We start from the raw sequence: 23,229 nt of genomic DNA, 5'->3' as shown, positions 1-23,229 counted from the left end.
AGATGGAACGTCCATGACCAAAAACTCGGCCATCACATTCCGAGCTGCTCGGTCTCTATCGATGGTGACGGGAAGGGTGATCTTCCCATCTGGATATGTTGCAGATACATTGAATCCAAATACCGGTTAAGGTACCGGACTTAGGTCCTTAGTCTGCAGCTTCAGCTTGTCGTAGGCATCCCAAAATAGGATGTTTGCCCCACTACCACCGTCGATGAGGGTTCGCCAGACGTTGTGGTTCGCTATCCCCGTGATGATTACTAGCGGGTCATCATGGGGGTATGCCACCCCCCGGCAGTCTTTAGCTGTGAACGTAATTTTTGGCACCGGAGATAGTGGACCTCGGATGGAGGCATGGTTGATTTGATGGGTCAGACCCCTCAAGTGGCGTTTTCGAGCATTGTGGGAGCTCGTCCCCCCAGAAATGACAAGGATGTCAGGATTCTCTTTGTCTTACGGCTTGTCTTTTTTCCGGTTGAAGTCCAGTTGCAGCCAAGAGTCTTGCTTGGCTTTCTCTCTTCGCGGCGATTCATGAGATATTTTTTAAAATAGCCCTTTAACCATATCCTCGATATGATCTCTCAGCTGGATATAGTCCTCAGTGTGATTTCTAGGAGACTCATGGAACTCACACCATCGGTCTTTATTTTTGTTTTGATGCCACGACAGAAGTGGCCTCGACTTCTTCCACTTCTCTTCGTTCTTCGTTATGCTGTAAATTTTAGCACGTGAAAAAGCAAGAGGAGTGTAGGATTCGTATTTCCTTACAAATGGGGTTTTTTTTTTTCTCGGTTGCCGAGGATGGTTCTGAGGCTTTTGCCTTCCCTTTCCTCTGGCCTTGGCCTTTGGACTGCTGTCCTTTTGCCTGACCAGTCCCAGTTTGAGCTTGGGACTTGGTTTTGTTCCATTCCTCGGCTCGGATGTACTTATCCGAAGCGTCAGGGGCTTCCTCCAAGGTCTGCGAGGTGTGCATGACCATGAAGTCAAGGAACTTTCCAGCCTGTAACCCGTTCCTCAACGCGAAAATGGCTAGCCCTTGGTCCAGACTTATAATTCTGGACGACTCGTTGCTGAGCAAGTCAAGTAGTCTCAGAGGCTTTCGTCCTGCCCTTGCTGCAGGCTCATGAGCTCTACGCTTGTTTTCTCACGGCGGTTTGCCGTAGAAAACTTGCTCTTGAACTTGTTGGAGAGGTCTTTCTAACCAGTTATCAAGCCTTCCTTCACTCCTTCGGTGATCCACGCTTGTACAACACCCTTCAGAGTGGTTGGGAAGTATTTACACCAGGTCGCTTCGGACCTGGGATTCAAGTACATGTGCCCCTCATAGGAGGCAATATGGTCCTTCGGATTTGAAGTACCATCGTATGTGATGTGTGTCGGGATTTTTAACCGTCGACACATGCTCTTCCAGAATCCAGCTCTGGAGTGGGGAATTGGAGGGAACCATCACGGCTTTCCCTTTGTTCCTAGCCGTTGGGACCTCGCTTCCCCCTCTCAAAGAGGTTGAAAAAGTTTTCGTCCTCGGCTGGGACGGCGCAGGGTAAGATGCAGTTCCTTCGGGGTAGGTAAGGCGATTGTGTACGCTCCCCTCCCTAGGGTCGATACGTTCATGAACATTTCGGCAGGCAGACTCTTGCCGCATGGATGCGGTGTTGGTGCTTTTGATACTTCGGGGCTCAGAATCACCGGAGAACTGTGGGTTTCTTTTCCTTTCTTGTTCAGCTCTCCAAGTGTCTTCGTCCCAGTACTCGAGCTCCTTAAAAGATGGAACTCGCTCTCTTTCCTCTTGCCCTGTTCTCCTTCTCAAGTGCCTCAGTTGTTCTATGGTGTCAGCACGCACCGAAGGAGCAAGAGGTGGGAGATGTTGATTCACTTGAGCCTTCATGAAGTCCATGAAGGTAGCGAGGGCTCTTGCCATTTCCTCGTAGAGGGACCCGCTTGGGGCATCTTCATTGGACGAGACTGGGAATGGCGGCTAGGAGTTGGACTCCTAGCATTTAACCGGCTCGGCCGCCAAGAGTTGGACGGCTAACCCGTGTTGCGAGGTGACTTGTCCGAGGCAGCATTCCCTACCGAGGTAGCCTCGGAAGATGATGGAGAAGGCGGTCCCTTCTTTGGAGGTGAAGATGGAATTGGGCCTTTCTTCGAGGAAGAAGGACCATTCTTTTTGGTGCTCTTGGTACTCTTTCCACTCTTAGTCATGTTGCTAAGATGGTGGACTTTTGGCTTATTTTTTAATGTCTTCCCCACAGACGGCGCCAAATTATTTCGGGTGAAAACAATGAATCCTTCGTCTGGACCTTTCTTATGGGCTGAAGATTGGACTCGGCCCAAGCAATGACTGGGACGAGGGTTTCCTGCACAGCAAACACACGTAAAATAGCCTCGGGGATTGTGCCGAGGAAGGCCCCTCCGATGTCGAAGTCTGTACAGTGTTTTTAGAGAGAAAAAGCTATGCAAGAGAACTAATGCTTGAGGCTTAAAGTGAATGAATCTAGAGAGAGGGGAGTCAAGGCTTTTATACCTTGCTCAAATACATAACTTGGGCCTTGAAGTCAAATGGGCTTGCCATGTTGATCGGGCCTTTGACTGACCTGGCATGCTTTCAGAAGAGTTGAACCTTCTTTGGGCTTTGTAATTGAATCATTTGTGGACTTGGCCCAATTGGAGTAAATTAGACCCAAACACATCGTAAAATTATTTTTTTGGCCATTAAAGGGCACCGGTTCGGGGCAAATTCGGTGCCTTTAACTGATGTTAAGGGCACCGATTTTACCCTGGTGCCCTTAATTGATGTTAAGGGCGCAGGTTTTGCACTAAACTATTGCCCTTTATAACAAAGGGCACAATCCCAAAATCGACCGATATCGATCGTTAATGGTCGATTTCGTGGCCGTTTTGGGAAGGGGGCGTTTTGGGTGGGGGAAATGGGAGGGGGGCAGGTTCCGGTGGTCAGGCGGGAGGGGGTGCGCCAAGGTCGGGCGAGAGCGGTGGTCGCGCGGGTGGGGTGGGGAAGGAGTGCCGCCGGCGGCGGGGGTAGGGTGGCATGGGTTTTTTTAATTTTTTTTTATTATTTTTCTTATTTTTAACAAATATTGTGTTGACACATGGCACTGTGGTCTCCACTTAACGGATTTTTTGATATAATTCGTTAAATGGTGGTAAAATCCAATTTTCAAGCTTTTTATGGTGTTAAAATAAAAGGGTTTTTTTCGATGGTGTTAAAAAATAATTTTGTGCTTTTTTGGGTGTTAAAAGTCAATTTTTCCCAACAATTAAATTAATTTATAAATAAAAAAATAAAAAACACCACCACCCCTTCTAGCAGCCCAGCAGCCCCTCACCCCCGTGCCAACCGACCAGACCCCCCTCCCTTAGCCCCTTATCCCTGCCGCAACCACCCACCCCTCTCTATGAAAAATTGAAAAGATTTCAACTCGTCCCCTGATTTTTGCACTTCACATCCACAGTAATAACAATAAGCTCCAACACCCACATTTACAAAACAAGAATGGTGTTCAAAATCCAACAGAATACACACTCTAACAACGGCCACCTACCTCTACTGGATTGATGAGCAATACTTTTAGCATAACCTATACTCACAACAATATGCATTGCTCTTAACCCCACGTTCAATAGCAAAACAATTGCCATGAGGATCAAACAGAGTCTCTTTATTTATAAAGGCTGAAACTATCTCAAAGTTGACTAAAGCTAAAACCTTACAATTCTAATGAAGAACAACTTCAGAGATTCAAATAGTCAACATAAACATTCAAATGCCATAATGAATATTATCCATAATTTATATTCATAATTAGAAAGCCATTTGTGTTGCCTTGTTCAATTGCTCTTGGAATCTGACTCGCCTGGCATCAAACTCTTTTCAGATAAACCAGCCAAAGCCTTACTATCAGGTGTTCCTTCAGTAGTGTTTGTCCTTAAATCTGTCAAGAACAAGAAGAAATACAATGGCAAGTTAACAGCAAGATGGTAAACTCAAGACCTCCATGTAATATATACCCTTTTCAGACTTACCCAGCCCATGAATATATAACCAGATTTCTAAATATATAATGCAAGAATTAGAAGCACATGGAGAGATGTTAGAAAGAAGAATTTTCATTGGTCTTACAAGAAATTAGCAGGACGGTACCTGAATGTTCCCTACAAGCCTTGCAATATCTTTTAATCTTGTTAATAACCACTTCTCGCAGATTCTTTCCAGTATTTCCAGTACGTAAGGTCTTTTCCCATAGAATCTATGCGTGCAATAGTACTACATGTGGAAGCAAGCACACAGCTAGCACCTGTTGTCAAAGCCGAGGGAAAGGTTTGCTATATATCCGACTCCTGAAGATAGCTGAAGTGTAGCTGCGTAGAAAGTCCATCCAGATTTCTCCTTTGGGATCCCAGGAGCTGGACATTGCACGCTATCATCTTCCCCAATAGCTTCAATCCTCCGGCTGCCACCATAAGCTTTGCTACAACAGTTGTTCCGACAATAGCAGAGAGATTCGACGCAAGATACACCATCCAGCTATCCACAAAACAAGGAGCCTTTTCCTCAGTGAAACAAGATCCAGCACTTGATCACAGGCTTCATCAACAATTTCAAAACCAGCCTTCTTAACGGCGCAAACATAGTCAATAGGGTGTGCGACGAGGGACTCAGCTTCAGGAAAGTTTCGACCGTAATTGTCACGAATGAAAGCATACAGAACGTACACACTATCCTCAATATTTACCATTAGTCGAATATCAACTGATATTCAACTTTTTCCGCCAATTCTACTCCATAATAAGAAGAAACTGTTGGAATAAAGGAAGGAAATTCAAGGTAGTTTGATCCGGGCGCCCGACCGGGCGAGCACCGCACGACTGGGCGACCGCCCGGGCGAGCTTCGCCCGACCGGGCACGAGAGAAATCGTGAAATATGGAGTTCCGTCGCCCGACCGGGCGAGCTCCGCTCAACCGGGAGCGAGAGGATGTTGGACTCCAACGGTTTCCTTGGATTCTTCTTTTGGTTTGATTTCTTGTAACCCCCCTCTTAAGAGGTTTTTATGGTGATTAACTCACCATGTTTTTCTGATTTTATTGACTCTATGATCTTCCATCTTCCTCCATCCATCCTTCAATATAAATTGAAGGATGATCTTTTCTAAGATGTGACTTGAAACGAACACACTTGAAAAAACTCAAGCTAAACACATTCTCTCTTTGGGCATAAGTTTTTATAGACTTCACCTCTCACTCTAAAGTGCCTTAGTGTGAGAGTGGTGTGTAACCTTAGGGAACGATCCGGCGATTACAATTGTGTACCCTGGTTGCGCCGGAATTCGTTTTCAAAGGCAGTGATTCTTCACGCCACACCGAATTTCCTCTTTACTTTGTTCTTGTTTACTTCTTGTTGTAGCCTTGAAATACACCTTATTTTACAACAATTTTGAAAAAGAATTATGTATTTTCATTGGCTACTTATTAGGTATTGATCGAAAGATTGGATGATGTGAAGAAAAATATTTTTGAAGGGAAAAATGTTGTTCACGATTTTCTGGGAGCAGTCCCAAATATGGCCCCCGATCGAAGGTTATTTGTTGTCGGATTTAGCTGAAATTTTGGGAGCTTGTTCTGGACATATGAGGCTTCATTTCAACGATTGGATCGTTAATATCTGCTCACGATTTGGAATTATGACGATATCTTTTAGCTGCAGTTTTTTGGAGAGGATACTTGGGCGTACTACGGAGAATGCTCATTTTCGACACTTGAATTGATTCAAGGGAGGTCCTTTCTAAACTAATTTTAATTTGATTACGCTTAGCATGTGATTTTAATTCTAATAATCTTTTGACAAATATATGAGTTGTGATTTTTTGGCATTATAATGTTGGATGATTATTTTGTTCGTAACATATTATTTGTTATATGAATATTAGTTTATAGGCTAAAGTATAATCCATGTTACATATGTGTGATATTACATGGTATGTTTATCTCTTTTGTTGGTTCAATACTTGTGTTTGGACTTAGTTTTTAGAGATACCCCTTAATTGATTTAAGTATCAATTTTATTGGAGTTTTGGAGTAATATATATGTATGACTATTTCTATGTCTTTGTTCTATGGTTGTGGTTTGAACTTAGTACTTAGAAATATGTTAATTGGTTTTATTTACCAATTTGTTGGTTTTTCTTAACATAGGTATTGTTTTGTTCATTGAGAAAGTATATATTAGGGCTTTTGTTTTAGATTAATTTCTATTAGCAATATGGTGAGTACCTAATGTTTACATGCCTTTGCTGATAGATAGTTCATGGTTAATTTTTAAGACTTCTTAAGTTGTAGGTTTTATAAACTTTACCATGATTCTTGTGTTACGTTGAGTGTGTTATCAAATATTATTAGTTTTAGCATATATATACGTTGATATGTATATGTCATGCTTGTGAAAACTTTGTTCATGCTCAAATGTTTACATATTTCCATATGTCTTGAACTTGTGTAAGTTTTATCAAATTTAGGTATGAAAGTTCTTGAATGGGAATTGTTTGATTCTTTTGTGAAGAGTTATATATGTATTTCTCCATAGGAGAATATTTTGCTATAGTTGTTACTTCTTGCATTGTAACCCGTGTGTTACATATAACTCTTGTTGTGTTTATTGGTTAAAATATGACTACTAATATTTATTTTACTCTTGATGAAATTCTTTTGGTGGCTATTGTTGACGTTTTGGTGTGTTAACTAATAAGTTATATTGACCTTGTGGTGTAATATTTTGAATTATTAGTGTTTTTCTTTTAATTCAAAATTTAGATTACTCCTTAGTGCCCACCTTAAGAGTGTTGTATGTTTCAAGTGTAGTAGATGTATTATTTCATGTTTTTGCACTTGATTGTTCTTACTTGATTAAATTTGTTTATTTTGGCACTTGTATAAAGAAACTAATATTGGTTTCTTCATATGTGGAATAATAATTCTTAAGATTTTTATTTCTTTTGATGATATGTCTAGTAAATCTCCACATGTATGATTCAAGTAAGGAACATGGATCCAAATGTGCTTCAAGAAGCTTTGCATACTTAGTGGATGCACAATCACTACAAGTGGTGGTCATTGGGTTGTTCATCATTGATCGCTAAGGCAAATTTTAGGGGCACCATGGAGGTATATTCGCATATTCTTTCCTCCATAATCAACTGTGTTTTGTTTTTAGACTTAACCTTGGAATGTGGGGGCTATGATTCTATGAGTGTATAGAATTTTGTAGTTGGAGTTTAGTTCTTATACGTCCCATGTGAAAGGAGTATAATTTACCATGTCTAATTTCAAATACTTAGTTGAAGACTTCTATCGTCCAATATGGGGGAAAGTATAATATGAGAATAAGTGTTGGACTCAAAGTCTTGGTTTGTATGTGAATGTTGTGTGTTTTTTGGGTTATGTGTTTTTTGGGTTATCTCCATGTACCACATTATTTGGAATCTTGGCATCCTTTACTATAATAATTCGTTTTTAGCAATTCTATGCGTTATGTCATATTTAAGGGACAAGTGATTGACTATGCATATTGGAATTCTCATGTCTCTTTATTGCTATATTCTCATCTATATGACATATTTTGTTTATTGAGTAAACAAGTTGACTATAAGAGGATTAAGAGGCATTAATTATTTGATGCAAAGCATGAAAGTGACTAGTTATGCTAAGAACTATTATTTGTTTGCCTCGTTTTGTTATTTTGATAACTCTATGTTTGAAGAGTGTTTCCTTAACTTAATGAATTGATGACGTGAGTGATTGTGTACCTTGGAAGAAACTGTTGATGATAAGTTAGATTTTTTCTAACATGCTTAGAGTTCTCCTATTTTTTATGGAGTGTGTTTTCTAATATTTCTTCTAAAGTTTTTTAACGCCAATTCACTAAGTGTAGTTGGAAGTGGTCAAGGCTAAACTTTTAAGTAAAGGTTGTTTTGTTTTTCTTGTCTTAATGGAACAATGTAGGTCTTACTTAGATAACTTATTTTGAATCCTTGTCCTTGATGATAAGTTTTCCTTTGGTGATTGAAGTTTGTTAAGCCTTCTAAGTGGTGACTTAAATGAGTTGGTTGGTGAGTTTCATGTTGAAGATAAGAAATGTGAGTTGAAAGTTCAAGTGTGAGTTGACTTGAGATTATTCCTAGGAGGTGGTACAAGAGTTTGATTAAGTACCTTGTGAGAATCCAATACTTATGATTAAGTTTGCTTCTCACTACTTGCTTCAAGATAATATGTTCTTGTGTTATTTCTACAATGTGAGTAATGTGGTGGTGTTGAGAATCACATGCGTAATTGTAGCTAATAACTTGTTTGAACTTCCTAATCTTTCCAATTTGTTAAGCAATTTTCACGAATTTAAATATGACATGTGTTATATTACTTTTAGAATAATAATTATTATTATGATTTTTTGGTTTTTCCAAAGTGTCATACATGTTTCGTGATTTCAAAGTTTTTGCAATGATATGATATTTGTTGTTCATGTCATCATTTGACTGGAATATGTTTTGTATTAGCATGAATCATGTGTGCTTTAAAGAGGTCTTAAAGTACGTCTTGAGTGGAGTATGCTAGTACCTCTAGCAATGTGATAAATAATGACATGCATTGCAATTTATTTTAACATATATAGCATACATTTGTGAAATGATTGTAGTGCAACATTTTACAAATTTTATTAGTGGATGATTAACGTTGTTCAATTTTGCTTCATCTTTTACTAAGTATCTTTTTAGGTACAAAGGTTGTGAAATACACTAGCTTTCGGGAAAGGTTGTTCAAAATTTCCGGAAGGCAAGTGTTGGAGATCGGTGGTCGATGAAGTATGTTCACTAATGCGGCGGCTATGTTATTTTCACGGATTGGACTTGATCGAATAAATGTTTGGAATTTCAAGGTTTGGGTTGTCTTGTTACTTTATTAGGTGAATGTGACAAATTACTCTAAACCATTTGTACAAATTAAGTTGATGTTGATAACATGCTAGTTTTCCTTATTGGAAAAGTATTCTAGCAATAATAATTCTGCACTATGGTAAGGAAATTTGGGACTTGTAACAATCCTTGATAATCTGTGAAAATGTCGAGGGGGATAGGCCTTAAGCCCATGTGGAAAGATTAAAAGCATTACTTTCCTATCCCTATGGCACGTGTTGTAATGCTTGATTGAGGTTAGTTGAGCTCATTTGAGTTCTTAATGGAACAATAAACCGTTTAGGTTAGTGCTATTTGAAAAGCACTAGATTGATTCACCGCTTGAGGTTGAGTCCTTTGACTCTTAATGAATCCAAATGTTTGAGTGGACGCACTAAAACTTTGGAGTCACCGTTGTTTATAATTATTGTGAGGTTGAGCATTAAGCTCTTAATGAATCCATGGTCTTGTGGGGGTTAATTGCTACAATGTAGTATTAGTTAAGTTCTTATGAACATACTTTAACGCCATTGACTAAGTGTTTTTGAGAAGTGCTTGTGATTCACCTATGTGATTGTGAAGACTAGCTATTTTCTATGGAAAACTTGGGCGGATTTCCTAGAGTCTCCACTAGACCTAAGGTGAATATGCTTGGCTATAAAAGAGCATATCTCTTCGCGGAGTCTATGTGAATTTTGGAGTGATGTATGTATTGTGGGGATCTTGAGTTAAATCTTGGAGTTTCAAGGTTAGTCCACTCCATGATCAAGAGTCTAAGGGTTTCAAGGTTCTATCCACCCTTGTACTTGTAGCTCATTGCCTCATTTCACTAAACACTTAGATTTCAAATTACTTATGTAATATCTAAGTGTTACGTATTAAACTCCCCTTATGCCCAATATGTTTCTCATTCTCATCTTTTGTTGGCTTATCTTCCCTTCCTTTAGTGGGGGATTGTTGGAATAAAGGAAGAAAATTCAAGGTAGTTTGATCCGGGCGCCCGGCCGGGCGAGCTCCGTCCAACCGGGTGAGCTCCGTCCGACTGGGCGCGAGAGCAATCGTGAAATCTGGAGTTCCGTCGCCCGATCGGGCGCGAGAGGACATTGGACTCCAACGGTTTCCTTGAATTCTTCTTTTGGTTTGATTTCTTGTAACCCCCCTCTTAAGAGGTTTTTATGGTGATTAACTCTACATGTTTTTCTGATTTTATTGACTCTATGATCTTCCATCTTCCTCCACCCTTCAATATAAATTGAAGGATGATCTTTTCTAAAATGTGACTTGAAACACACTTGAAAAAACACAAGCTAAACACATTCTCTCTTTGGGCATAAGTTTTCATAGACTCCACCTCTCACTCTAAAGTGCCTTAGTGTGAGAGTGGTGTGGAATCTTAGGAAACGATCCGGCGATTACAATTGTGCACCCCGGTTGCGCCAGAATTCGTTTTCAAAGGCAGTGATTCTTCACGCCACACCAAATTTCCTCTTTGCTTTGTTCTTGTTTACTTCTTGTTGTAGCCTTGAAATACACCTTATTTTACAATAGGAACCTCGTCATCTTTTAGCAGCTCTTCAAATTTCTGCCACAATCAACAATTGAATTATTGAAATCATGATAAAATTAACTACTACAAAGTTGAAATTGACACAAATATAAACAAAACCTCATGATCTTTTAGCAGCACTTAAACTTTTTTGCCAAATTATCAACTGAAATTCTTAAATTATATACTAAGACTCAAAAATTCGGGAAAAAATAAATTAAAAAAGAGGTGCTGGAAAGATTAGCTGTATGATCTCAGGGTAGCAAGATGATCCACAAAGTGCTGACACATGATTATCATCATTGTCCTCATGCTCGCTTCCGAAACCATCAATGTTTTCGTCAATCGCCATTGTTAAACCTAACTTCTGCTTAATCTCCTCCTCAATCGCCATTGCTAAACCTGACGAGAGAGTTTTGTGTCTAGTTGTGATGTCGCCACATTTATGACTAAGAATTGTTGGATGAGGAAAGTTTAAATATGATAAGAGTTTTATATCTAAAAAAAAAAAAATGGGTGTTATCTTTGTAAACTATATATATTGGTCAAGATCATCAATACAATTTAAGCTATTATCTTATAAATATTTTACAATTAGCATAGTGTCCGTGCGATACACGGTTTATAAATCAAATTATTAATTCCGTAGGAAAGAAACAAAGATAATTCAATTAGTAATAAAGGGCTAATTTACTAATGGTCGATACAAAAGTAATGGATTGTAATTTAAATACTATTTTATGTTATTTGCATTTCTTTTAATTTTTATAATATTATTTTATTAATTGAAAAATAAATGAATAATACTCCACATAACTATACAAGAGAAGTAGACTAATTTATTTTCTAACTCCGTAGGGAAGAAACTAAAATTTTCTTGTCATATCATTCGCTTTACCAACTACAATCTAATACTTCCTTCGGTTTTAGTTATTTGCAACAAAGGAATATTTTATGTCTCACAAATAATACCCCTTTGTTGCAAATAACTAAAACCGGAGGAAGTACATGTTTTACTCGTTGCATTCACCAATTTTATAAACACGATAATAACCATATATTTGACCCACCAATATTGTATATGGTACATGGAGTAATATTTATAGTTAGGAATTAATAGATATGGAGAATATTTTAATTTAGATTTGGGAAATATGTGGATAAAAAATATCATAATTATATGATTTGGTGAATATTGTATATAATTTATAATATGTAAGATTGATGGCATTGAAAAATAAAATAAAATAAAATATTAAAAAAGGAAGGGAGAGTTTTGAAGGGAAAATACAGCACTCGAAAGTGACATATGTTATTCCTAATGTCTATTTTAGTATTATGTTATTGATTAATCTCGTTTATTTGTACTAGTAAAAAGGTAACCTAATGTTGTCCGTGTAAAATAATTCATTGTATACGATAATCAATTAATCCAATAAAGTATTTGTAATCGTATGGGTTATTTTAATATACTACCTCCGTCACATGATAGATGCAACATTTGGTTAGGTATGGGAATGGACTCTTAGGCAAAATATTATATGGGAGGGTTTTTCTCAATGGTACCCATGGGCTTTCAGGTTTTCTAAGGTGTACCACTTTTTTCAAAATTCTTAGAGGTACCCATAGACTAACCAAATTAATCATCCTTAGTCGTCCCGTTAACCCTCCGTTATTCCACCATTAACTTTAGCTTTTAATAATTTTAAAAAAGGAAATAGAAATAAAACAAAACAAAACACAAAAAAAAAAAAAAAAAAAAAAAAAAAACATCACCACCATCTTCTTGCAACTACTAGCACCACCTACAACTGCTACCATCACCACCACACAACCCAAACAATCACCCACCACCCAATAACCCTCATCCACCCAAAAAACCCCACCTGTTCCAATACCCCGCCTATTCCAGAAATTCGAGCATAAGCTACTACGACAAAACGTGTTTCTTGTCCACCGGAAGTGGCGGTGACGCGGCAACAACAGCAGCAATAGTGATGATTTACGGAGAAATTGAGAGGAGGTGGTGGTGTTGGTAAGGTATAGTGGTGTTACTGATGAGTAGAGGTGGTGGTGAGAGGAAGGTGGGTTGTTAAGAGGAGAGAGAAAGTTAGAGATGGGTTAGGGCTGTTTATCACATTCAAATGCAACAACCTTATAAAAAATAGAAAAGAAAAGAAAAAAAAAAAAAACACAGGACTGATGGGTTTCAATCATTTATTATTTCACAAATAATGTGGCTTGATAAAAACTGAATCCTGAATGGCCATTAATTTGTTTGTAAGCATTTAATCAAGTTCTTAAAACCTCCATGACCAAAATGACAGTTTCTAAGCACTTTGTCAACCTTCTTGACCAAGATCATGATCAATCTTAATTAAACACTCCAAGTTTCACGATGATAGTAGCCGTGCAACCTTTGCCTAAACCATCACTCTCAACCCATATCTGACCGCCCATAACTTCGACTAACCTGAATCCATAATAGTTTTATGTTAGAAAGGATTCTAACAGCTTCAAATTGCAACACTTTGATTAGCACGTTTGCCAACACACAACTTTAATGACTAATATTGTTAATAATCAATTAGCAATCTATAATCTATCTATAACTATATACTAAAGGTGAATAAAAAGTGACACGTGTCAATTTCTGATTAAAAATTTTTCCTCCAAAAAATATATGCTTTTTTTTTTTTTTTTTTTTTTTGCCAAAGCGTTGTAGGAAATTTTAATTCACTATAATTTTTTCTTCCTATTCCAAATCTTCCTCATCTTTTATATTAAAAAAAAAAAAAATTTCAATGTAATGCAATCTTTCCCTCTCAAATCAAAAAGTCTTTTAACAAATACTTATAAAAAAATAAGCAGATATATTATTAAAATGATATTCATATTATATATCATACAAGTACAACCTAAAATTTACTATTTAGAAAATTTTAAAGAATATAGACCTATATATCATACTTTTTAAAAGAGAACAATTTGTAAAAAAAAATGTTGAATTATAAATTATTGTAAATCTTTATAAATATGGTAAAACCGTGCGTTGCACGGAACTTAAACTAGTAAGTTACAATGAGTTCATACTAATTTAAAATTTTAATTGATAACTTTTTGTTTTAATATAATAGTAAAATAAGTGGTATAACCGTATAAATTTGTATATGAATAGAAAAGTCAGGTGTTTGCAATTATTTTGAATCAGAAGAAGCATATGACAATTATGAGTATGATAACATTACAAGAAATCTCCTAGAAATTCTCATCAAGGTGCCTTTCATTAAACCCAAATAAGTTATGGCAGAGAAATTCAAGTTTAAATATGTTACCATTTGCAAATAGGAAGTCCATGTAAGACACTAGAATGTCGATTAGAAGTGTTTGGAAGATTAAACAGGCTTGGTATGTCTTTTGGGTCGATCCCACAACCAGAATCTTCAACCTGCAGCTTAGATATGTTAGCATAGGACTAAGAATGTTTCTAACTATGTGTAAATACAATATTAGCATAGAACATTCTATTTCCTGCAGCATTCAGTTATTAGTTGGATATGTAAAAGACCTTTCAAGTTTCAAGACTGAGTTCAAGATTTGCAATAATGCACCTTGTTAAAATAAAAACTGCTCCTAAAAAGGAAAATACTAGATAAACAAGACGTATTTCAACACATGCCATTTCACATATTTATGACTAGTAAAAATAAATACCTGCACTTTCAAGTAAAAATGAATGTCACTTAATACCAAATGGAATTTAGAAGGCCGCCAGGCTCTACGAGGGTTGGGTTTTACCACAGATGCTTTTACTATTATATGGCCCTCCTTAGTGAATTTCACAGCATTACCCATTACAATCAGAATAACTTGCATTAGCCTTTCTATGTCCCCAAAAGCTTTGTCAGGCAAATCAGGGGCTAAAACAATAGAGAGTGGTAATTTTTTCACTTCTGCTGCAACCTTTATCACGTTAAAAACCTGAGACAAAAAAAAATTGCATTACATTTCACTGGTGTAGATATTCAGTAAACTTTAAATCCAAAATGCACAGCTTTAATAGAACACCTGCTTTATGACATCCGAAAGGTGGAAAGCCCTAAGATTCAAAACAAGCGTACCATCGTTCTCATTTTGTAACAGTGTTTCCACAGAAAAGATGACAGATGTAGTATCTTGAAGAAAAGATGACACATCACACACAGGTATTTCCATTGGATTGAAATTTTCAGTCTTATAATCATCAGGATTCTGGAGAGCTTTCATGATGTCCCATAAAGCCACCTCCTTACAAGAAAGTTGCTCCTTAAGATGATACCTTGCCATAAATGAATCTTCAATAGTTGAAGCATGACCAAGTGCAACTGATACCTGAGACAGCACGAGAAATTGGAATCCCATGATCAAATTTCAGCTTTCTGGATCCACAAGAATGATCAAAATTCAGTAAGCATACAAGCCATGATACCTGGAACGTGAACTGTTTGATGGAGATAGAAAACATAGAATGTGGTAGCCTGACAGGGCGGGTAGCTATTACTACTTAAAGAGTCAAATATTGTTGGCTGTATATTGTGTTAGTGAGCTAGCAAGAGAGACTCTGGACTGTGTTTAAGCGCATGTTTGGTATAAATTTGGGAAATGAAAACACGATAAGGAATGAAACATACAAGAGGGGAAAGGGTGATGTTAACTGTTACCATACTAGTTGTTTCATATAGCTAAGTCCCTTTGTATCAAATTGAGGATTGCGAACTGTAACCATTTTGTTACAATAGGGTTGAAAAGAGTAACAAATGGGTGGTAAAGACTGGTAACAGTAGGTAATGGAAACGGTTCAATGATTTTGTTTGACAATGAATCACCATACCAAACAAGTGGGTAGACTTAAAAATTATTACTGGTAAAATATCATTACATAAACTGACAAAAGTATAGTATCTAATGAGCCTTTTAGAAGTCTAATTACCAATATACTTCCCATTCACCAGTCTTCTCACAGGGTAGGCAATTGAAATGCTGACAGTGCATGAAACAAAGCACGGAAATAATAAGTCATAACGAGTTGAAAGAAACGATATTGACCATATAATAAACACAATATTAAAAAATCATTTTAATAGAACTAAGTATTAGGTGTATCATGCCTAAGCCTAACAAGGGTTTGCAGAAGAGGGAAAACTAGTTCAACAAAGTAAAAGAACAATTACCACTGAAAAACTTGCAAAAACACCACGTTTCTGTATAAATCCCAATTAGAAGATAGCTAACCACTTAGAGTAGAATTTATGAAAGCATGACCAAATACAATCTCACATGTGTGAAGACTTGCAGTACCATGGGTTTATAATAAGAATCAGTGAATGGATATTTGAAAGAATTGGAACCAACAAACTGCTTATGAAACTAGGCTGTCTACTGCAAAATTTTACTTACTACTCACAGTAAAAGATAACAAGCACAAAACAAAAGAGAAGCATAGATAATCACCAACCTGTTCCACAACAGCTCCCAGAAGTTCCAGTTCATACTTACGGAACTTCCTGATATTATCTGAAGGGAGAACCAGAACCATCACTGCATAGCTCATCACACAAGCATTAAGTGAGTCATCAGATTCAGAGAATGAAAGGGGTACTCTTATGGCCACAGCCTCAAACTTCATGGCTCTCTTGGTGAATTTATTTGCCCTCACCAACGGACAGGTGTACGGTATCCTCATAGGCACAACAGAACCAACAGAATATACGTGGTTCAGAGAGTGAGAAAGCAGCAGGGTCTTATTAGTGTGCGATGGAAACCAAAATGAACATTCCTCCAAGTCGAAAATCTTTCCCAGCCCAACAACAATTGACTCAACAATGTCGTACCCATCAACGGTGCTTCGAATAACATCTATTAGGTTTACAATGGATCTTCTTGTTGCTACTTTAAGAAGCAGAAGGCTTTTTTTCCTACTGAGATCATCAACCCTATTCTTGAGAAGATGTTCATTTTCTCTTATTCTTAAAAATTTTGGTGTCACAAAATACATAACCACAACTGTCAACCATGATGCCACAGCAGCACAAACTTGCACAATCTTTATCACCAAAGCAGAAGTTTCTGAGTACTGAGAGTATCTCCACAAATCGGTCACATATCTTACCCCACAGAGAATGGAGAAAATTCCAAAATAAATTATTGCCAATTTGCTAGGAAAAACTTTATACATCCGGATGAAATAGATAAGCTCCAGGGGAATAACAAAGTGCGTAAATGCTGTTAATGCATCACAAAAATGCTGAAGTTTCACCATAAAGTCGTCAGTTGACCATTCATCAATGCAATTACCGAACTTCATTGCTGCAAAAGGCCCCACTGAACCTGAAAATTTGTGAGAGTGGGGATTGGTAAGTGTCACAAGACTCACAACATCCAGAAGAAGAAAAAAAATTACCAGAAAGAAAGGACTAAGGAATAGAATTACATATATAAATGATATATGAGAAACCAATCACTTGTTCTTTGCAAGGGATGACTAAGTATGTAAACAAAGCTGAAATATATTTGTATAAATTGTATTGATAATGGGTATGGCCAGATTGACCACAGCTCTAGGCTAGATAGCTGCCTTTTCGTGACTAGCCATTTTATAAAATCCATACCCGGGTAACGTTGGACGACTTGGACCTTAATGTCAATTTTGATTCCTAACACCTTAATCTTTCTTAAAAAATGTTATATGCTTGATACACAAGATTATAAATCAAATAATGGTGATGAGTTTGCATGTAATTTACAAAGAACGTCCTATGCAAACATCAACGGCCCAAAATGAAGTGTCGAAGTGTCCTACTCATGTCCGAGTCTCAAGGATCTGACACGAGTTCTCGACGTGAAGGAAAAGTCTGAGTCACATAAGTATCATCTACATCTATCTAGAGGTGTGAGCATGAGTAACACTTGAAAATGCCAGTTAACATATATTACCATAAACAATAGCATAAGACTTCCCAAAGAAAAAACATTCAAATACGATAAACCTCTTCCTTTGATCATATACCAAATGGATCCAAAAAAAAAGAACCCTCATGTATACACGAAACGTTGATCTATATAACAGAGTTCATAACCTAATATTAGATAGACCTAGATGACTAGTAATAATTTCCAAATCTATCCCATAAACCAAGTTTCTGACATAGAAGACATATTTTTCTGTTCCAAAAGACTGTTAATGAACTTTTAATCCAGTAAGCTAGAGCCTTTCAATATGATAGAATCCAACATAATTTTTCAGCCAAGAAAAAACAATTAAAATAGCTACCTGTTTACTTTGCATTCAATAAAACTAGTTGAAAACTATCTGCCATTATGAAGTGTGATCTCACAGTCCAACTCATACACCCTCACAAGTTATTACAAGTTCCGTATAACCTAAAAAGACAAAATGAATTGTTCATCCACACACACATAAACTTGTACTGATTGCGTCAGATTAAAAATAATTGGAGTCACAGTATTGACATCAAATCAAAAAACCAGAACTAAACCAATATGTTCAAGTTGACAGCACTATAACTAATCAGACAAATCTTTTGACCAAAGCGCATGTTTGCAATTTGCTCTCCATATTCTAATACACTCTGTTATTTTATTGATGTACCCACATTCCTTTTTGAGATATTTTCATTTGATGTACCACTTCTACCTGATTCTATTTTTGGTACATAATTTAACATCTCGTCTCCCTTATCCCACAATGTTTACACCTTTTCACTCACTCTTTTAGTTACTTTACCTTCTTTTTTTTTTTTTTTTTTTTTTTTTTTTTTTTTTTTTTTTTTTTTTACGTCCACCCACCTTTTACTCCATCTCTCTTGCATTATTAATCTTTTTCTACATTCACTTGCTTCTAGTTAACAAGAGTCTCAGTAATTGGTTACATAAAAAAAATAAGGATGAAGTATGATAGTTTCTATGGCCTGAAAAATGTTTTCCCCTCAACATTAGAGTTTCCTATCACCATTTTCCCTTACCAAAACCTAGCAAATATGAAGAGAGCTCATTCTTCATAAATTCCATTTCCAAAATGCTAACAACTAGTGCAATGATGAATTGTATCGACTTAATACATATATCTAGACAGCTTATATTCCTCTTAAAGAAAAATCAAATCATTTAAGCATGAAGCAATAAATGCAACCTTTAGCAAGTAATAAAGATTAATCCAAATAAGAAATTATAGTTAAAATATATATAAAAATAAATAAATAAATAAATAAAAATAAATAATAAGAATAATAATAATAAAAGGGAAAAAGGTTGTCATCCATATCCACATATATTAATCTTGTTTAGGATACTGTTAAAACTAGCAAAACGTTTGGTGGGGTATGGCGATATTGGATTTGGGTCATTTCCAACTTCCAAGTCGAGACTTCTTTGGTTGTGAGTTAACAACCCTTCACCACAAACAAAAAAATTTCAGTTATAGGTCAGCTAGTAGTAAGATTAAAGGTGTTTTCATCTTTAAAAAATGGCAAAGTTATAATGTTCATTTTTATATTAGTTTTTAAAACAAAGATACTCTTTCCATTCCCGAAAGTTCTCTAGGAATGCATGGAAAAAAATAGTAACTGTAAGAAAAATGTGAATAAAGTAAGAGACATGGGTAAAAAGGTTGGGGTGTAAGAAAAAAATTGATAAAGTAAAAGAGTGCAAAAGGGTGTAAATAGTATGAGAAAGGAGGGATAAGATAGTAGAAGGGATTTTCCAATAAAGGGATAAACTAGAAGTGAGTCTAAGCTCATAAAACAACTCTGACAAAGCAAGTCGAACTTTCAAAAACAAAGGGAGTATATATAAAATGAATGTATTAATGATACTAATAATTAGAGCAAAATATTTGAACAATGAGTTTATAATTACCAAATACAATAATTATCAAAATGCAAGTATAAAAGAATGGAGCAACAATCCAAAAATTAACATCATAACTCAACTTTATTCAACAAGAGGACATAAAAAATTAAAAATACAATACGTAGTACAATTACTTTTATTGCACTTATTTAGTTTTGTAACTCGCCTTTTTCCCCAAATAAAAGCTCTATTTACCCAAAAATTTGTCCATACATAAAAGTCCCATTTCACCATTATATATGTTTATTTTTGATTCACCTTCCTAAAATCATCTGCAAAGGCAAATGAAACTTTTATTTGGGGACAAAGGGACAAGGTTGTTTTGTGGGAGTCTGAGAAATTCTTATTCCAAAATTCTACCACAAAACCCAACGAGTCAAATTGGTCTTGCTTATATTCGATTTTTAGAGTTTGGTCATATTTAGATTTCAGGTCCTTAATTTGTGTTCAAACCCAATATTATAGGACCAATGTTCAAATCAAGCTAGAATCTGCAAGGCTTAGAAAAGATGCATGCTGTGTAAATCAATCTCTGACACAATAAAGGCCAGTAAAGTTGGTAATTGGTTATAAGAACATACTTTTAACAATAATAATAATAAACCAATATCAATCCTTCCAACCATGGCATGATTTAGAGAGATCTAGATGTATGCAGCCTTTATCCAATCTAGTTTAAACTAATGAAGCTATTTCCAAAATATTTTTGGGCACGAAAAGTAACATGTAGATGATAATTATCGATTCTTTAGAGCATAATCATGGATTATTATCAACGATTATAAAAATTGAAACATTTATATGTTATACAAGAATGATAAAAGAAAATAATAGCAAAAGGCAAAAGGAGTCATACTTACAAACAAGAAAACTTGGTGGTGATGCACAAGCAAGGCTAGACTTCTTATCAAATAACTTTTATATCCTAAGCTTATACAATATAAATAATAGAGAGGGAAATGCAAGTGTACAATAATTGATGACTATGGTTTCAATTAATTTACGTTTTTACTTTTTCATTTAATAGGATATTAAGTGAAGTTGCTCAAAGCGCCTTTCAATTTAAATAAAATAATACCCTGACGCTTTTGGTGTGAACCCACATATATATTTCCATAATAGATTCATACCTATTAGGTAAAAAATATCAATAATTATAGAAACATATAACTATATATTGGAACAAAATCAACTAAGATTCCAATCACAAAAGTTTATAAGAATTTCTATTATATGTGGGTAATATATAATTTTGAAGAAATTTGATGGGGGAAGGGGAGGGGGGCATCTTATAATCATACATTTTATTGCACTTCAATAAATGTACCAAATGGAAATAACATTTACATAGAATAATTAACAACCTTTTTGCAAATTTTATGGAAAAGGATCATCTTAAAGACATTCCCTCTTTCTTTTCATTTTCCATGAAAAGGGCTTTGTTATAGGTTTTGGGGCTCACTACTTAGAGAATTTTAGGTTCTATCCCAAGAGATTAAGGATGATTGGAAATTAGAATTTGCAAATTAGCATGGAGTACCTACTTCATCCATCCCAATATAGCTTATACATTTGGATTTTCATTATCCTTAAGGCACGTTTTTTACTATTAAAAATTTTTAATTGAACATTATATCAACTATACAATATCAGTAATCTAAAATTACACAAAAATAAAAATCTGACAAGATCCAAATGATAAAAGTATTCTTTGTATATCAGTTCAAAAGTACAATCAAAGTACATGATTTTTGAATTTGAAAAGTTTAATAGCAACTATTTGAAATGTAGTAGTATGTGCTGTGCTAGATCCCTATATGTCACAAACTCACAATGCTCTCGTAGAGAAAGAATAAATATTCAAGGAGTATGTTATCAACAATTTCTGTTTTCGCCTGTTTCATGATGTACACTTTCACTTTATTCCGTTTTTGGCAAATCCTTTTTACTGTGATACCCCTCTTACCCAACAATATTTATTTAGACTGAAAAAGTTCAATTTAAGTTGTTTTTGTTTGTCCCAAATTTACCTCAACATTGTCTCATTCAACCTTTGTTTCATTCTACCTTCCGCTCTAGCTTAAAGCTGTCAACTATTGCTCAATCTGGTCCATTTTTAGAACCTTGTCCTAACACCCATGATCCTGTAATTTTTAGAACTAACAGATAAATAGATATAATGATGCCCCTTTAAAACCTTATGCACAAGAGATTCATATCCATGAGTAAAGACATCATATATGCACCTCTGTCTTAGTGCATTCAAAAACCGGAACTCAGACAAAAGAAATGTTAGGAAATATGAACTTAAAAAGCCAGGGTATTTCAAACCTTTTCAATCAAAGTCTTAGGCATAATCAGCTCTTAGCATACTTTCCCTCAATGAAATGTTCTTGCATAGAAGCTGTCTTTCCAGGGGATGATTTTGCCTCCCTAGCAGCAATATCATACTTCCATCACCATAACTCTGCTTCTTATGTGGACCGAGCTTGTTCATGAAGAACAGCCAGTCTTGCTTCAGCAACGCTGCCCCTAGACTCGAGAGCAGCTGCTTCTGCAGAAGCGTCATATCCTTCAGTTTTCTGCTTTGATAAGGCATCTTCAAATTTCCTTTTCCATTCAAAGGTTTTCTTGTTAGTTACATCCAATGTTTAAATAAGCTAGCACATACCTAAATTTTACTTTGTAAAACCCTGTTCTCTTCACCTTAATAAAATAATATTTAGTAAAAATAATTAAAATTTAGTAAAAATAATTTCAATTTAGTAAAATACATTTTTAACTAATAAAACTCGGTAACTTTAAAGAAGAAATATAATAGAGAATCTGTAAAAATAAGTTTTAGTTCTGTATAATTAATTTTAGTTAAGTAAAAATAATTTTAGTTCAGCAAAAATAATTACAGTTTAGCAAAAATAATTTCAGTTCAACAAAAATAAAGTGAATTGAACAGGGCCTAAGTTAAGTTAGTATCTGAGTTCATATGATAAATCTTTATATGTTTGGGACTTTTGCCTTTCACTAGCTTCTACTTTCTCGGTGAAAAGGCCAGCTTATCTTCACTGGCACTTCAATGTCAAGGCACATCGCTCCAGTCCATTCTGATCATGTTGTTTATTATTGTCAGATATTGGACCTTCCAATCTGGAAAAATTGCACACAATTAGATATAACATTATGACAGAAGAAGAAATTATCCATACTCCAAATCAAAATTTCAAAATTAACCTTTTCTGTAGGAAAACAGCCTTCCTATTTTCTTCATAGGACCATGACACGGTGCTTCATACTCGGACAAAAGATCACCTGCCAAAACAAATGCACTTTAGCTTTTTGTCCCAAATGAGCTGCCCCATCACTAACCTGCACATTATGCATGAAGCATTGGAAACTCAGAATCAATAACTTGTGCAAAATTAAGTTATTTTACATAAATCATGATAATTAAGAAAAGATCAGACTTGGCTCTGTTAATGTTGTGATTGTTGGGCCATCCAAAGTTCCAAACAATTATCTAGGAGGGGGTTGATAATTGAAGTAAACTGTGTTTCAACAATGCACATGATGCTTAGGTGTTGAGACCTCCCAACCGCCCCCCCCCCCCCAACCCCCTCCCAAAGAAAAAAGAAAAAAAATTCATACGAAGCATTTTGAGATTTTAAAATTAAGTTCCGCAAAGAAATGTGGTTCCTTTGATCAAATTTAATTATTTAAGCAATAACAATTGACATCATGGATGATGACACGAAAAAGCTGTAACATCCGGTCAAAAAATAAGTCGTACATTAAGGAACTGAAATAGCTTATAAAGAAGCATT

At 35.9% G+C, this 23,229-nt stretch overlaps 1 protein-coding gene across 2 annotated transcripts; it reads right to left on the bottom strand.

The window, feature by feature from the left end:
• Positions 1-10,080: 10,080 nt before the first annotated feature.
• LOC110689787 (probable ethylene response sensor 1) lies at positions 10,081-22,195 on the bottom strand. Of its 2 annotated transcripts, none has more exons than XM_021866594.1 (6): positions 21,743-22,195; positions 15,999-16,870; positions 14,573-14,875; positions 14,219-14,485; positions 13,840-13,952; positions 10,081-10,540 (listed from the first exon to the last, which is right to left on the bottom strand). In XM_021866594.1, coding segments are annotated over exons 2-6 (1,533 nt in total). In that variant the 5' UTR covers positions 16,848-16,870; positions 21,743-22,195; the 3' UTR covers positions 10,081-10,539. The 2 variants fall into 2 exon arrangements, with proteins under 2 accessions (XP_021722286.1, XP_021722285.1); XM_021866593.1 differs by lacking the exon at positions 10,081-10,540 and adding an exon at positions 12,705-12,977 and having other exon boundaries at positions 21,743-22,194.
• Positions 22,196-23,229: the final 1,034 nt, after the last annotated feature.

Source organism: Chenopodium quinoa, unplaced genomic scaffold, assembly GCF_001683475.1.
Source record: "Chenopodium quinoa cultivar QQ74 unplaced genomic scaffold, ASM168347v1, whole genome shotgun sequence".
NCBI lineage: Eukaryota > Viridiplantae > Streptophyta > Magnoliopsida > Caryophyllales > Amaranthaceae > Chenopodium > Chenopodium quinoa.
The sequence above is the reverse complement of the archived record's forward strand: the minus strand, read 5'-3'. Positions and strand labels throughout refer to the sequence as shown.